This window comes from Musa acuminata, chromosome BXJ2-9 (genome assembly GCF_036884655.1).
Source record: "Musa acuminata AAA Group cultivar baxijiao chromosome BXJ2-9, Cavendish_Baxijiao_AAA, whole genome shotgun sequence".
Taxonomy (NCBI): domain Eukaryota; kingdom Viridiplantae; phylum Streptophyta; class Magnoliopsida; order Zingiberales; family Musaceae; genus Musa; species Musa acuminata.
The window spans coordinates 45,819,564-45,835,918 of record NC_088346.1 but is presented as its reverse complement, the minus strand read 5'-3'; the positions used below and the strand labels follow the sequence as shown (position 1 = coordinate 45,835,918).

The following is a 16,355-nucleotide window of genomic DNA, read 5'->3' as shown; positions in this document are numbered from 1 at the left end:
TTGCAATCGTCCTCTCTTAATATTGGATATAGTAATCAACGTCTAAACGCAACCAGTATCATGCATATACTTCTACTCTATGTCATGTCCTTTTTTATATCATTTATCTTAATACGATCGGCATGATAATTATTTAATTAACTTACTAAATCTATACTTAAATCTTTTAAGCCTAAGTTAATGATACTCGATCATTTAGTGATCCTCATAGATCAACTTAAATCTCTCACATTTGACATGGGATTAAGTTTAGGATCTTACAAATTGTATAGAAAGCAAGACATCTATCTTAGAGGAAGGATCTAACTTTGACTTTGGAGGATGAAAGTGCAAAACTTTTGTAAAATTCCTTTTTCAATAATTATCTTTCTATTTGTTAGATTGATAATTTTGGAGTAGAGCTGTTCAGCATTCATATCTCTTCTATTGCAATAGGACACCAAACAGGTGGATGTGTGAGCAGATATAGGAATGTGAGAAGTGGTTGGTTCACTCCTTTCTCTTATCTGTTCCAGTGCAGCATGACAATGAGTTTTCTTGAGAAAGAGGGTCTGACTTTTTGGCAGAAGTTTCAAGTGTCATTATCTGCAACATGAGTAGTTCTGATACAGAGGATGAACAGTACTGATCAAAGACTGACAACTACTAGCTATTGTTGCAGGTCCAACCCTCTGTTTGCAGCATAAAGTCTTATAATGAAGCCAGGATTAAATGCCTATGACTCAAGTTATTCACCAATACCATGAAAATTTCCTTCTTGGGTGGATTATTTAGCTACAGAGCTGACAAAAACACAAAAAACATGGTCTTATCCTCACTTTCTCATAAACAGGAGAGAGAGAGAGAGAGAGAGAGAGAGAGAGAGAGAGAGAGAGAGTCTTTGAACATTATCAATCTAATGTAAATCTTAGAAAAATAGATAAGCTTATTACAGTTGAAGTGGTGATGAAGTAATAGGTAAAACAGTTCAATCAAGGAGAGGAATCTTCACTCAGAACTGGTTTTGGTATATGATAATAAACACATGTTGGTAATAGCAAACTAAGGTAATCATCATGAAGCTGTCATCATTATTCCTGAATGGTAAAGGATTATATCTTCTTAAAATGAAATGCATAATATATATATATGTATATAGGGAACATCATAATATTCATGAATTATAGTACCTGTGTCCAAGTCAATCTTATGCAGACTAAATTGTGCAGGAGAAGAGTGCCGCATGTCAAATCATCGATCACGTATCTTTGACCTTTTTCATCTCGTCTAGTCGATCGGTCTCGCATTCCTCGACAAGTCAAACCATTAAACTCAAAATTCAATGCATGTGTTTTTTATTATTTGTAGGATTTGATCAAGAAATAAAAGGAGAGATGTTTAAGTGAATTAAATCTCAATCACGTTACAAAAATAATAATAAAGTGAATCGATATTAGAAAAGCCTTTTTCTATATAAATTTAGAGGCAAAGTAAATGCACAAAGTCAACAAAGTTAAATATAAAATCCTTGGTTCAAAAATTAGAGGTGGATTGGGTCGATGTCGACCCGACCACAATTTAACGCAAACCGAACCGGTGGAACAAAACCCATCATCAATCCGACGGTCTAAAATGCATCATCTCTGTGATTTATACGGTGGACAATGTTTCGAGTGCAAGATAAACCTTCGGAATGCATTAAACTATCGTTACCGATAGATCCACCGTTCATTTTATCATTTAAATAAATCTCGTCCGTTCGTTGGTTATATCGCATAAACATTTTATGAGTACTTTTCTCGCTAACGTTATTATTATTATTATTTTTTTTTTGTGTGTGGAAAATTCTCGAATCTTTTTTTAATCTTTTATTTATTAGCTCTTTCTAATACTATTTTTCTCTACTCGTTGTCTCGCCTTTCGTCTCCTCCCGATGGCCAAGACGCGGCAGGGGAAGCGAACCCTCGATTCCTACACGATCAAAGGGACCAACAAATCGATCAAGCGTAATTCCTCTCTCCCCCTTCGATCCCCTTCAGAAGGACGCGGTTTATGATCTTTTCTTGCTCGTTTTCTGCTGCTAATTCGGCTTAAACTCTTGCGATTCCGACGGGTTTTTGCCAGCCGGCGACTGTGTGCTGATGCGGGCGCCGGACTCGTCGAATCCGCCGTACGTGGCGAGGGTGGAGGGCATCGAGGCGGGCGCGCGGGGCGGGGTGAAGGTGAGGGTGAGGTGGTATTATCGGCCGGAGGAGTCCATCGGTGGGCGGCGTCAGTTCCACGGCGCCAAGGAGGTGTTTTTGTCGGACCACTACGATTTGCAGAGCGCCGACACCATCGAGGGCAAGTGCTTCGTGCACAGCTTCAAGAACTATACCAGGCTCGATGCTGTTGGGAACGATGACTTCTTCTGTCGGTTCGAGTATAGGTCCGCCACTGGGAGCTTTGTCCCAGATAGAATCGCAGTGTAAGAATGTGATATCTCTTTCAGAATTCACACCTTCTTCCCTTCTTTGGTATTTGATTTATATGTTATGGTCTATATGCATTTGGTCAATGAATGCATGCCTGAATTCTTACAGTTGGATGATATGCAACGGAGAGACTTTTTTATCTCATTCTTTAAAAGATTTTTCTTTTTTATGGTACGCAACTTCAAGCATGATTTTTGATCTCATGCCTTGAAAACTTCATTATTATTTTTGGGTACCTGGAGAAGCCTCTAAGTGGTGCTTGTGGATTTTGATTCTGTTTCCATATCAAATTTGTCGAGTTTTTGGAGAAGAAATTTTTAGGAGATTTCTCTTTTAAAATTTTGGTTTTAGCTTATAAGCTTGAATGTGCAGAAGAGAAAATTAAAAGAAGAAAAAAGCTGGGAAAAGAAGAGACTGAAAAGAGAGAAAAGAATACATGGGAACAGAAGCTCACTTTCTCTCTCATTGTTTGGTTGAAGATAAGAGAAGCAAAACTATCACTTCAACTTATTTTTTAACAGAATCAAGGAAGGGGTTTAAAAAGTTGGTTCTGTCTATCTCATGTCAATTCTCTCCAGAATTTTCAACTAAATGCTAGAAAGTTACTTTCTCTCCACTTCATCCAAGTATTATCACCAAAAGAAATAGATGTTAATAAAGGTATAGTAAGAAGTTTGAGCTGTGGGTCAACATTTTCTTGCTTTTTGTGACTCTAATCGTTTTTCTTACAAGTATTATCTCTAATAGGTTGTAGTTCAAAGATGTGCCTAATTTTGTGTTTGAATAATCTAACGCGTATTCTGTATGGTATTAGCCTAGTTGCTCTTCTGTACCATTTGTTTGTGGTCTGTTTTTCTGTTGCATGATCCAGTGGATATGAGCAACATGATGTATATTCATACATTAAGTTGTGTATATCTGAATTAGTGCATTCAAGTTAGTAAAACCAAAAGCTAGATGTTTGAGCGGCAGTCAAACTTTTCTATTTTCCAATCTCTTTTGCTATCAATTATTATCATTACTGGATTTGTGGTTCATAAAGGTGGCCATTTGGTGTTTCAAGGATTTTGAACTATTTGTATACGATATAGCATTGTTGCTTTATTCTCCTATTTGTATGTGGATCCACACCTTTAGTTATCTATCAAATATATCTGTACATACAAGCAACTTATGTATTTGTTATGCTGGTTAACACTTAGTTCCATAAACTAAACACCATTCTATTTAAGATTATTTAAGCACTAATCTTTTTTTTCTAGAAAGACTTTATTAATGTTGGGCTTCTAATTTTGGCTCAAAAGAACAAGCTAATTTATTTGATCTGGCTACATTACACAATTACCTACAAAGTAGTCCAGCAATTTGGGCGTGGCTGTGTTTATTTGGTAATTATTTGGTTAATAAGCTTTGACTTGATTATTTAGATGTTGTAAATTATGATCAATTTGGAATTGAAAATATTATCAGCCTTGGTATACTTTTAGTTGAAACAGAACTGGAGTTCAGCACCAATTTATTAATAATGGAATTAAACGTGTTTACATCTTAAAATTGTTTAAATGATTGGCCAAAAAAAAGGAAGGAATAAGAAGGAAATATCTGTATATACTTTGACAATTTTGATATAAAGATCAAATGCTGTTTCTGAGAGAGGGTCGACAATGCATTATCTGCATCCATCTCTTATTTTCATTTTTCCCAGCATTTTGTATGTTTGACATGTCCCTCCTTTCCATTTTCACTTTTCCTTTGAGTAGTTCTGTTCTCCAGTTTATAATCAATGTAAAATAAAAACAAATCAGTGGAATCATAGAATTCTTTTCCAAAAGCTCTAAGACTCATTACCCATTCTAAGAAAACTTAAAGCTTTTAGCTACTGATGGCCAAGAAGGCTCATTATACTTGAAACATATGATCCTTTTACAGCATTAGATCAATGGTTGTGTTAATTATTTCATAGAATACACTTATTCATAAAATATATACCTACTAGAGATAGTATTGGATCCTCTTCCAACATATGAACTGTTGAATATATGATAGAATTGATTTCTTGGTAAAACAAAAAAAAAAACACAAAAATGGTCTATTTACTTATAGGACCAAGTTTGGGTATATTGACTCTCCCTAGATCTTGTAATGATGGGAGGTTTATGCATTGGGTTTCCCCTTTTACTTATTGGTAAAAGACAAGTGAAGATGAGGCAAAATATCTATTCACTTACATTAATGAAAGTGAGGTAAAACCAAATACTTTGAACATATCATGATCCTCCAGTATTGGTTCGATGGTTCTGTTATTTAGATATTATCCTTACCTTAATTTTTCGAAGACTATACCTAACCAAATTTCTCATATGTATGGCCCTTGCATAACTTTTATTTTTTATATTATTTACAAGAAAAAAGTCTCTAGTTATTAATTTAACATTATATCGAAAACTTAGTTCATGATCTTATTGGTTCTTATCCAACGTAATTATATGACCAAGGTAGGTAGATAATGAGCCTCATTAGTTGTTTACCTCCATATAAGTTTTAAGTGAGACTTGGCAACAAAATATCTTCGTACCTATCTTGCTTATTGTTAGAATATCTAGAAAATTCTTTTCTAACTGCTTTTACTGCTAGGTGCCATTATGTCGTTTTGGGTAAACGTTGTTAGTCAGATATTTCCTATAACTTCCACAGGTGTACTTTGTTTTGGAGCATTTGTGATGAAAAAACAATTGTATAGCTATGTAGAATCTCAATTAACTTGACATCATCGCATGCATGTTGGTGCATGTAGATTGGATAAAATTTGCTTGAAGCAAGGATTTTAATTTCAAATAATATCGCCCGTACCGAGCGATACGTATCGGTCCGCCAGCAGATCGGTACGCTACTCGATGGTACGATTGATTGGGGCTGCTTTCGCCTCGTTACCATCCTAAATCGGTCGGTAACGGTCGATTTCGACTGTCGCCACCCTGTCACGGCCTTAGCTAGAATTGCCTAAGGCATGAGGCACCATTGCGGCCAAAGACGCGAACTTAGCTTGCATTGCCTAAGTTGCGCTTCGCCCTTGCGATATTGCTCCGCAAGGATCAGCCCACTTGTAACCTCTCGCAGGTCCTGAAGGACCTGTAAAAAGAGAAAGTTGATTAGTTCGAAAGAACGAGCGATGGACAAGTCCCGACGTCTCGCGAAAAGGGGAAGCTTTACAAGCAATTCAGCGAGCACCTTGCGTGCACAAGAGAAAAGAGGGAGAGGGGGAAAACAAGAGCTTTAGAAGGTTGAACGAACAGCTACAAGCCCACAAACAGCCGCTCACCTGGTCCCGGGCGCGACAACAAGTTCCCGTCAAGGCAACGTGCAAACTTGCGAAAGAGTATTCAACGCCCGGTATATATCCGAAGCCCCATCCAGCCCTGTGCCACCCGGGGGGTTCAAAAGGGCTGAGATGGCTGACGTTTTGGTGAGCGGAGGCAGATTCCAGAAATCAGCCTGCGGCACGCAAAAACAGAGTTGTTTTGTGCTGTGTTGGGGCTGTTTTGCTCGGTTCGATGAGCGGTCGCTTTGTAACGCTGCAGCTTGTTCGAACTTACATTTTTACAAGCAAAATGACCCAAAACCAAGAGAAAACATGTTGTCAAGCAGCTGTACATGTAGGTGTGAGCGACGAACGGTACGTTGAACGGAGTTGTTGCGAGTGCGCGACGACCGTTCGTGACAACCCGCTACCGGATGGTATTAGCCGAGGGAGAAGAAAGAAGAGGGAGAACCTGGAGATCCGACACTGCTCTCCCTCGATGATCCCGATCCGTCGCCGGATGCCACAAATGAGATGTTGCCTCCTTCTCGTCTGAGGCGACGAGGCCTCGGCGTCGTAAGCAACTTCTCCTCATCCGCACAGACGTCGTGGGGAGAAGAAACGAAGCGTCATCAAGGAGACGTTTCTTCTCCCTATGCGGGCAGAAGAAACAAGGCGGCGACGTCGCCTTTTTTTTTTTTTTACTTATATATATACACGCACACACATCGAGTGATACACCTTGGTGTACTACTGGGTACTCTGTACCATACCATACCGAGCTACGCTTGAAACTCCGGTACGGTACGAAACTACAATCCTTGCCTTGAAGTGCTTTGAAACTTTAGGCCTCAACTTTGTTTGTACTGGGGCCTGTTTGGACTTTATCTTGGGAAATGATCTGTTTAACTGCTTTGTTGTCACAATTATTGTAGGTTTAACATCACAAGTATTATCATTTTCTACTAACCTTTGTTGTTCTTAAATTATAATACTTGGTTATGTTTTCATATGTATGGCAGTTTGTCTTTAAAAAATTTAGAAAGGGATATCCTCTCATTTATTATCATAACAACTAATAACTAAAACATAGTTCGTCTAGCATATCTTGCCCTGTTATATGATTCAGATAATGTTATAACATGGAAAAATTGGGACATTATGGTTTGTTGTTGTTGCTGCTGTTATCATCATCAGTTGATTATTTAATCATCAATTGCTGTCTCAGGTTCTGCAAGTGTGAGATGCCTTACAACCCCGATGACCTTATGATTCAGTGTGAGGGCTGCTATGATTGGTAAGTTGCTTTGTTAATATTGATCATCTTTATAGTGTTACTTTTCCTTTCCAAGGTAAGGGAAAACAAATTACATTCTAGAAAGGACCAAATAAATTTAGCAAACAAATCTTCGATGTAATGAAATATGAGTTAGATCATCACTTTCAAGGTTACATAGAAAGCACACCCTAGATTCAACGATAGTTGCTCAAGCAAGAAATCTTGAAGTAGACAACTGAGGCAACTGACCATTCAAAAGTTTCCAACAAAAACACAACACACTGAGTATAACATGAATCTTCTGTAAGGACTTCCAATCAATGTTCTCCTCTCTATAATTGGCGTGTTGGTGAATCAAGAAAGAGTGTAGATCTAGTTGATGGTTGTCCTTATGAGTTAGGTTTCCAAATCCATTTGTCCTACTCATAGGGGAAGTGAGATAAATCTATTGAAGTAATGCTTTTGAAGTAATATTTAACATCCAGAGTTATAGAGGAATTATAAGTGGCCTTTCTCTATTTTTAATTTAATCTGCCTTTTGCCAATGCCATATTTTAAGACAATGCTTCTGGAGTTACTATGAGGTGAAAATTCCTACAATGTATTTACTTTTTGGAGGGATCATAATCTGATTGATAGAAATTGTTTGGCCTCATCGTGATGTGCTACCAACAGCTGTAAATGACAATTAGAAAATGAGAGCAAGATTGAATACACATGTTTGTGCTTATAACAAGTATGAATCATTATATATGTTTGGTTAGAATAAATTGTTAATGTTGTTATCAAGATAATCTCATCAATCATCATCAATCATTATATGTAACAATTTCCTTGTTACTTTGACTTTGAAATCTAACAACAGACGCTAAAATAAACCTATATTAAAGAGCTCGAGTTTAGCTAGGAGTCAATTGGTATGTGAACTTTTACTTGAATGAAGCTTGAGTTTAGTTCTGTTACACTGCTAAATACGAGTTGCCACCCAAAATATTTTGTTACGTTTCATGCTATTTTGTGTAGTAAATATTTTCATATTCTTGATTGATCCATTTCTTTTCATGTGACTTATACATGCTGCAATAACTATCATTTCGTGTTTTTAGATCTTAAAACATCAATGGTATTCCTGTATTCTCCCTGTTCCAGGTACCATCCTACCTGCATAGATATGGCTGTTGAGGATGCTAAGAAAATTGAGCACTTCTTTTGTCAGAGCTGCACAACTGAAAATGGGAAGGAGACAGAAAAATCCCATAATGGTTCAAAGCAATCAGATATGAAGGTAACTGATTTCAGTATAGCGCATGTGTTGATCTATTTTCTCATCTGCACTTCACAGGAAGTTAATATTTACAAGTATATAGTATTGTGATATAACACATGGTAAGATTAACTTAGCAAGGACATCCATGACAGTTTGATGCCCATATTTTAGTTCATTCATGATTAAGTAGCACCAATACCTAATGAGATAATGTCACAACATTTAGAGATGCCTACATAAGATATTCCAGATCCAAGTGTCTACAGAAGCAGTAAGTTTCTTCAATTTCTTTATAGAAAACGATGGTCTCAATTTTGATGCATTTCTACTAACATTACTGGTTTAACTTGCGAGTCCCAAGCCTTCCAGAAGATGTGGAAGACTTATTTGAATTTCTTCCGAAACTCAAGCTTCTTCTATGTCCATCATCATAGTATGGGCAATCATGCACCATTACCTTCCGTAAAAAATGGTGCTATATGGTACAAAATAATTTTCAGTTTTATGACTTTCTTCTCTGGTGTTTTGTGTGTTGTGGGTGCCAAGCACCTTAGACTTACATTTTCAGCTTTCATGATTAAGTACATTATTTAGTTCTTTAACTTATTTTACATCCATTGTGTTTATCCATTGAGCTTGTTGAGTAATATTTGTTCAACCTGCGTCAAGTTAAAAGAATTTCATTTATGAGCAGGTGGATCCCAAACGACGACGCAGATGATGTGTCAGACTCAAGTTCCTTCAGAAGATTGTAGAGTAGTATGCATGTTTAAGGTTGGTGACTGATGCTTTTACTAGTGTTTGCGTTGTATAGTACTTCGCATGGTCGGTTTCATGTACATATATCGTGGTATATGTTTCTTACAGTCAAATGCCTAGTGGGGAACCATTAAGTGTCATCTGATCTGAGTGATTATTCAGGTTTGCATCATAGAATATGTATTGTAGAATCTGCAGTAAATTCCCCATTTTGAGCAATAATAATAGTTCACTAGTTGTCGCTCTATCACTTTTTTTGTTCTCAGATCGTTGTCGTGTTATGATTGAAGGGTGCCTCTGTTTATGTTGATGTTGAAACTTTTTCCTGTATGCATATAGAGTTAAAAGAACACATGATTTGAGGATGCTTCATCTCTCTCTGACCATTTTTTTTTCTTTTTGGTCTCAGTATTATTATTATTTCAAAAAGTCATCATCTTTTTGGACCGGATTTCAAAAAATACAGACCAAGAACTGATAGGACTCCCAAGTTGCCGGCTGTATAGTATTTGAGGAACATAAGAAAGATCACCAAAACTTCACTTTTTTTTTTCTTGACTTGCTGACTGTATGAACAAGGTATCATTGTGTGAAATAATGACATGAGACAAACTTATTTTAATAATTATTTTTCCATTGAAAGAATGACATGAATCACATTTGCTGTTGAGGATGTGTATAATAATTTACATTGCTGTACAAGACATGACACAAACTAACATGTACATTTTGATGAGAGTCCCTAATGATCAGGCAAAAGGGGCAGGCGAGTAACTCTAGAACCCACATTCAAACTGGTTAGATCATTTAGGTCGACTTGCTCGATCGATTCTGATCTATCGCCTTTAGCGGGCAAGCTTTTCTTACTTAGCTTTACCGGAAGAATCTGCAACCTGGAGTTCAGCTCGGTGCCTGATCTCTTTGCGGCTAATTGATAGCTCTCCACAAGCTCCAGCTGACGAGCAATTATCTCTGAGCATCTCGGAAGGAGTTCGACGGGCTCTCCGCCGGGAATTACGATATACTCGATAGCCATTCGGACCTCCTACATTCAGCAGTGTATATATTTGTTAAGCAGCTATGAATCAAGCATGAAGATTGAAGTGCAACTGCAGGAAACTGGAAACGAAAGAAAACCTTATGCTGTTCCAGAAAGTTTATATCTGGTTAATCAAATCTGCACACATGCCTATCCCTCGCAGCCATTGATACTTGATATTAATCTAATATAGAATAATACACCTAATGAACATTGCCATGATAATTTGCTGTTTGTTGATCATGATATATTAGGCACCTCATCTAAATCTAAGCCAAGTTATTCACCATCCTAACATCAGGTTCAGACTGATCTACGAATACAGATTATTTTATACGAGCAAGTACATAGAGGTGCAAAACATAAAAATTCCAAACTAAAGTTGTATTACATTTCATGCAAAATGATCTAAGACATTAGTTTGTGATGATGGAAAATGTGGACAATGTAGCATGTATAAGGTTTTCATGATATGATGCACATACCTCCAATGCATCAATTTCCTCCAAGGTAGGTTTTCTCATAGGTGCATCATCTTTGACCTCAATGTCCTTATGCATATGTTTGGTTGATTCATTTTGTGTAGATCCAAAATTATTCATCCCAAGAATCATTTTAACTGCCTTTACCATTTGGGCCATAGTATTCTCCTGTAAGTAAAAACAAAGGACCATAAGAATACAGGCAAACCAGGAGAGTCAAACAATAAGATCAATTACCTTAATCACAAATATAGGCAGCTGATGGAATTTCGCAACACTGCGAATCCAAGGATTTTGCTTCATTTCAGAAGTTGATGCTAGAATCGCAGTTGCTGTTCCAATGTCATCAGTCACATCAATGTCATCCTCATACCCCATCACAGTTGCTACTTGCAGTAGATCAGCTTCCAAGATCTAATAGAGGACCAATACAGACATAAGAGCCACCAAATGAAGTTAAATTTTACATCAATTAATCTGATCGAATCAACATCTCTTAACTATAATTTATTTCATGTAGCCATTCAGCAAACAATAAAGGAACAATGTGGTGAAGTAGATAAATTAAATTGCTTCCAATAAGCTATGAGAATGGCCATTCGGAGATTCACTTTAAATGGCAATGTTACCACCAAGGGAGATGCCTACAACAAATGAGGACAGTGCTTGGGATATAAAAGTAGTCACTGCTTATCATGTCAGAGAGATTTCTTATTATACATGATTAAAAGGAGATGTTTGGTCATGCGAACTAAGAGTCACAGCTGACAAGAAGGAAGTCTCAAATTTAAGAATATGAAATGAAATTGGATGGAAGTGGTACAGGAGGCACTTGAAGCTTGTCACTGAGTTAGGGGCATACCAGGACTCGCACCACAATAAGCAATTATGTGATAAGAAGTAGTTGAGTTCTTTCTACATCACTCGTTTTAGTGGAGGACTAGTGGTTCAAGCCAAAGTGAGTACGAGGACATAACCTTCTTTTGGAATGAACCATAGCATGTGAATGCAAAAGCACAGTTAAGATGCATAAACTTTCCCACAAATTCTGGAATATTTCACAATATAGAACTGAGTTTGATATGTACCTTATAAGTATATACACGAACTGGTAATCTCCTTGGCATAGATGAATTACTTTTTACTTTCTTGTTGTATCCAGCATTATTATTAGCATCATCTTTAGGAGGCCTCATCTCCATGGAAGAGTCATTTTTACAACTAATAAAAGGTTCCTCTTCATGATACTTTCCAAGCACTGGAAAAGCGCTCCTTAAATCACCGTCTTTTGAATCCATCTTACGTAGTTCAAGGAGAGGAGATTTCCCTGTTTTCGTACAAGCACTTGGATTAATTTCATCTTCTCAAATGGTAAAAACTGATTATATTTTCAAACGGGCACCACTATACGGATAATGGTCCACAATTTTGTATAAGAAAATAACTAAATACCTGCAAGAATAGCATCTACAGTTGCTTCCAGTTTGTGATGAACTCGGCACTCAGTTTTGGATATCATCTCAACAGCACAAGTAAATGTGGGTGGTCCTTTCCTTTCAAGTATTGTTTTCTGCACTTTCCTTTTTCTAGCCTCCTCATCACCAAGTGTAACACTCTGCAAATAGATAACTTCAAAAAAATTAATGCTTATACAATTTAAGTGATATGGTATTTCTTCAAACTGTGCTCTTCAAAGAATAAATTCATGATTTCATAGTTGAATCATCACAATATTTGTAAAATCAAGCAGCGATGGCGCCTGATGTCATAGGCAAAAAATCTAGACTGACCAGCATCTGAAAATACAGCAATTGAAAGATAGTTATGCATGTGGTAATTTATAACACATGCATAGAGAAATACTAGAGTCCAAAATACACATAAATTATTTTAATGTATGTCCAAGTATGTGTTGATATCAATCACAGCATGAAAGAACACAGAGATTTGAGTCAGTTTCAGGTAATAATGGCAAAATAGGCCATTCATAATGGGGATGGGCTGGTGTAGCAGGCAAATTGGGCCTTTTGTGATCTGGATACGCTACTGGGTTACACCTTTGTGTAGCCACTATTAATCGTGATCTGACCTACTGCAAGTACATACACAGAAAAGAATCCAACGACTCTCAGCTTTTCCGTTCCAAGATACTAAATTCCTCTCTATTCAGATGTCCAACAAGATTTTCCCATATGGTGCATGCATAAGGCAGGTGTATTGATTACAAATTCTAAACTAGGTAGTTGACAATCTGGCCTAATCAAATTACACAATTTATCTATCAAGGAACTTCCCGAATGTCCAATCACAAAATTTTCAGTTTTTCAAGATCAATGGAAAAATAAGGTGAAAGCCAATCAAATCAATGCACAAAGTATTGAAGCAAATAGATAACTCAAGCATATAGAAGAATATCATCAGCTTCGCAGCAACGCAAAATGGTGAATGGAGAGAAATAATTTATACCTCTATCCCACCAACAAGTGCCTGTAGGCAAGGATTTTTTATTATGCTCTCAATTGTTACTCCGTGAGCTGTTCCAACAAGCTGCACACCTCTTTGAGCAATGGTACTTGCTGCCATTGCTTCAGGTTCTGTCCCAATTTCATCAATTATAATGACTTCTGGCATGTGATTTTCAACTGCTTCAATCATGACCTGGAGAGACATCACACATATAAGATCAGGATATGTACATTGACAAACAAATAGTAGTCCTTCCGGTGCATGAGATCTACAGAATGTCAATTTCTTAACTGAAGAAAAAGTAACATATAGTAGTTCTTACATCGTGCTGCATGCTAACATTTGGAACTTGCATTCTCCTAGCACGACCGATTCCTGAATGAGGTACATCCCCATCACCTCCAATCTCATTAGATGTATCTACTATGACAACACGTTTCATGTGTTCATCTGCTAAAACTCTAGCTATTTCCCTGCAAGGTAAATAACTTAGGTGATGATGACATTAAGACAATAACTGCATAAAATTTTTACTCCATGAGACAACATACGATAACTCTGTGACAGACACTTTGTTTAGTTGTCGCAGCATCGTTTTCATCTCTCGAGTCAACTATTATACAGAAAGCAGGTCTAGCTGCTGATCACATTTCTAGTAAGAAGAAAGTTCCTTGAAGCTTTGCATTGTGGCTATGAGTCATAGAAGAGAAACAACTACTTGACAGAAAAAGGTGCCATTACAGAAAACCTAAAACCAGTTATTGGTAATATGCATATCCACTAGGGAGCCCTTTTTGTAATATCAATGTAGAGTCAGTGACTACATGATATGTGTGTGTGCCACACAGAGTGCAAAAGAAAAGTCAATACAAGTTATGAATCTTAAAGTCTATTTGGTACTTCAATATGATCAAGCAATGTCTCATTCAGTTGATTGAAAGATAAATAAAAAGCAAAATTATTGATATGTCCAGCTTAAGAGATAATAATCGATAACTCACAAGAAACACATGCAGTACCTGATCAGAGTAGTCTTCCCAACACCAGGAGGCCCAATTACCAAGATAGAGCCTCCACCCTCAACCAAATCACGAATCATCTTGGCACTCCCAGATATAGCCCGACCGACTCGACAAGTGAGGCCAATTATTTGCATCTTCCGATTCCGAATGGCACTAATTCTGTGCAAGGAACGGTTGATGCCAGATCGATTGTCATCGGAAAAGTCACCAACCTGTGAACTAAAAGTTAAGTTTTATAATTGCAAACTACAAAATCACAAGTCACCATCCTGACGGAAAAACTATATTAATCTGAACTAAGAAAACATCCAATTCATATGTCACAATGAGTGTTGGTTACTAATATATGTCAATCCGTCGTTTCTGTAAGATGTAAATCATAGTCAAATAAAACTTCATGGTAGAAAAACCAAGTAGATCATAGCAACAAGATCAAAAGCTCCTTTTTGGATAGGAATTACCTAAAGCTAGAAAAGAGGACAAAGCAGATCAAAAACTCATTCGGAATCACCTTAGAAATGGCATGGCGAAGGTCCTCAAGCCCGACAGGCTCTTCCGACATGATCCAATCCCCGGACGGGAATCGTGCCACGGGCTTCCTCCCCAAATCCATCACCAGCTCGATGAGCTCCCGGATCTCCTCGTGCCGCGCGAGCTCCCTCCGCATCCTCGGCGGGACCAGCTCCAGGAACAGCTCCAGCTCGCCATGGACCGCTGCGGCGGCAGTGGAAGCACCACCGCCGTCCGATCTCGACCGCGTCGGGACCGAACCATGGTGGCTCCAGAGGGAGCAGCGGTCGGCGTCGGGCCGGCGGATGGACGGCGCGACGGCCTTGCGGGGGCCGGGGGAGTGGCGGAACGAGGAGGAGGAGCAAACGATGAGGTTCGGGCTCTGCGTCTGGAGCTGGGAGAAGGCGTTCACGTGGGAAGAAGAGGCGGAAGCCAAAGCCTTCAACATCTCCCGACTTCGTTTGCTCCTTTTCTTCGTATCAGTTGTTGTTCTTATAGTTTCACTGAGATTTTTTGTCGAACGGGTGGAGCGCGGAAGACGTATAAGAAGAAGCAAGTACAGAGAAGGAATCAGATGGAGGAAGATGCGGAGGAATCTTTGAAGCCGAGGGGGGCCAAATGAAAGAGGAAGGCACGGAACGAACACATGGGGAGGATTAGGGGCGCGGGCTGCCCACCACATGTTCGATCGTTGGGTGGGGAAGTCATCGCTTCTCTTGTTCCGCGGCCGTTGGCTTGTGGCGCGCGACACATCTGTCCCCACGGCGAGGACGAAAGGCTCCTCCTTGTCTTGACCAATGCAGGAAACACCCAATTCGCCCCTCTAGAAAACACAAGGAAGAGAGCACATTGGTCAATGCATTAACATGGGTCCCACATTACTCTACGACTGTGAATTCCTGGTCCCTGAATTAGATGAAACAGGGGAGCGAGTAGCTTCCACCGAAGGAGTTTTACACGTTGCTCTTTCTTTGACGAGTTTGCCCCGTTTTGACCGGGAAGAAATGGCCACCTCGACTCAGCAATCGGCAGACCCAATAACGATCCGCCACGTCAACACGTATCGATCTCATACGTGATATATTGCGTATACTTACTAAAACCACACCGATCTCGTGCGCGATGTATCACACGAATATACTCGATTAAAATACGAATCATGCATACGTGCATGTATTGGAATACATATAATTATGTTTATTCCGAATAAGAAATACATCAACCTTTTATAACAAATTAATTATTCACGATTTTAGAATAAGATGATTAGTAACTCATCACGATCAATTTTTGAAATCATTAATGTAAATGCTTAGACTGATGATTCGATTAAATTTATTTTAAATATCATGAATTATTATTTATAATTATTCTAAACATCATAAATCACTTTATAATTTTATCTGTGACAATATGTTAAATTCGAACGACGGTAAAGAAATAGAATATCATATTTCACTAAAAGAATTCTTATTAAAAATAAAATTATAATTGAGATTAAAAAGATTTTTTCTGAAATTTAGAAAAACATAAAATCTACTTCCAGTAGCTAATTCATTTCCGTAATATTTGAAGATTAAATCTTATATTTGTTTCAAATTTGCTTATATAATAACCATGTGAAGAAAACTACGAGTAAAACAGCGTTGTCTAATATTTCTACTAACACGTGAGGTTGCACGTGCATTATGATCTTATGCATGTAGTCGGAGTTTTAGTCAACGAGTGGGAAGAGTTGTCAACGGGCCCACCCGAATTAATTGTCATACTTACATGAACC

General features: G+C 38.1%; 2 protein-coding genes across 2 annotated transcripts; one reads left to right on the top strand and one right to left on the bottom strand.

Annotated features, from left to right (window-relative positions):
• The first annotated feature begins 1,884 nt into the window (after positions 1 to 1,884).
• LOC135623633 (chromatin remodeling protein EBS-like) lies at positions 1,885 to 9,306 on the top strand. Its single transcript, XM_065126819.1, has 5 exons — positions 1,885 to 1,985; positions 2,104 to 2,446; positions 6,980 to 7,048; positions 8,180 to 8,315; positions 8,992 to 9,306. The coding sequence occupies exons 1-5, from the start codon at positions 1,913 to 1,915 to the stop codon at positions 9,016 to 9,018; spliced, it is 648 nt and encodes a 215-aa protein (XP_064982891.1). The 5' UTR covers positions 1,885 to 1,912; the 3' UTR covers positions 9,019 to 9,306.
• Positions 9,307 to 9,659: 353 nt separating this feature from the next.
• Positions 9,660 to 15,272, bottom strand: LOC103998933 (protein SEEDLING PLASTID DEVELOPMENT 1). The gene is made up of 9 exons (XM_009420561.3): positions 14,577 to 15,272; positions 14,063 to 14,277; positions 13,366 to 13,516; positions 13,044 to 13,235; positions 12,030 to 12,192; positions 11,666 to 11,904; positions 10,815 to 10,991; positions 10,581 to 10,745; positions 9,660 to 10,101 (listed from the first exon to the last, which is right to left on the bottom strand). Exons 1-9 carry the CDS (start codon positions 15,255 to 15,257, stop codon positions 9,799 to 9,801), a joined length of 2,286 nt encoding a protein of 761 aa, XP_009418836.3. The 5' UTR covers positions 15,258 to 15,272; the 3' UTR covers positions 9,660 to 9,798.
• Positions 15,273 to 16,355: the final 1,083 nt, after the last annotated feature.

Excerpts from the sequence above, each read along its gene's own strand:
- LOC103998933 (XM_009420561.3), bottom strand. The coding sequence starts at position 15,257 with ATGTGGTGGGCAGCCCGCGCCCCTAATCCTCCCCATGTGTTCGTTCCG. Across the intron at positions 13,236-13,365 it reads ATGTTAGCATGCAGCACGAT|GTCATGATTGAAGCAGTTGA; the intron begins GTAAGAACTACT and ends ATGTCTCTCCAG. Across the intron at positions 11,905-12,029 it reads TGTAGATGCTATTCTTGCAG|GGAAATCTCCTCTCCTTGAA; the intron begins GTATTTAGTTAT and ends GTACGAAAACAG.
- LOC135623633 (XM_065126819.1), top strand. The coding sequence starts at position 1,913 with ATGGCCAAGACGCGGCAGGGGAAGCGAACCCTCGATTCCTACACGATC. Across the intron at positions 1,986-2,103 it reads GACCAACAAATCGATCAAGC|CCGGCGACTGTGTGCTGATG; the intron begins GTAATTCCTCTC and ends GGTTTTTGCCAG. Across the intron at positions 2,447-6,979 it reads GTCCCAGATAGAATCGCAGT|GTTCTGCAAGTGTGAGATGC; the intron begins GTAAGAATGTGA and ends TTGCTGTCTCAG.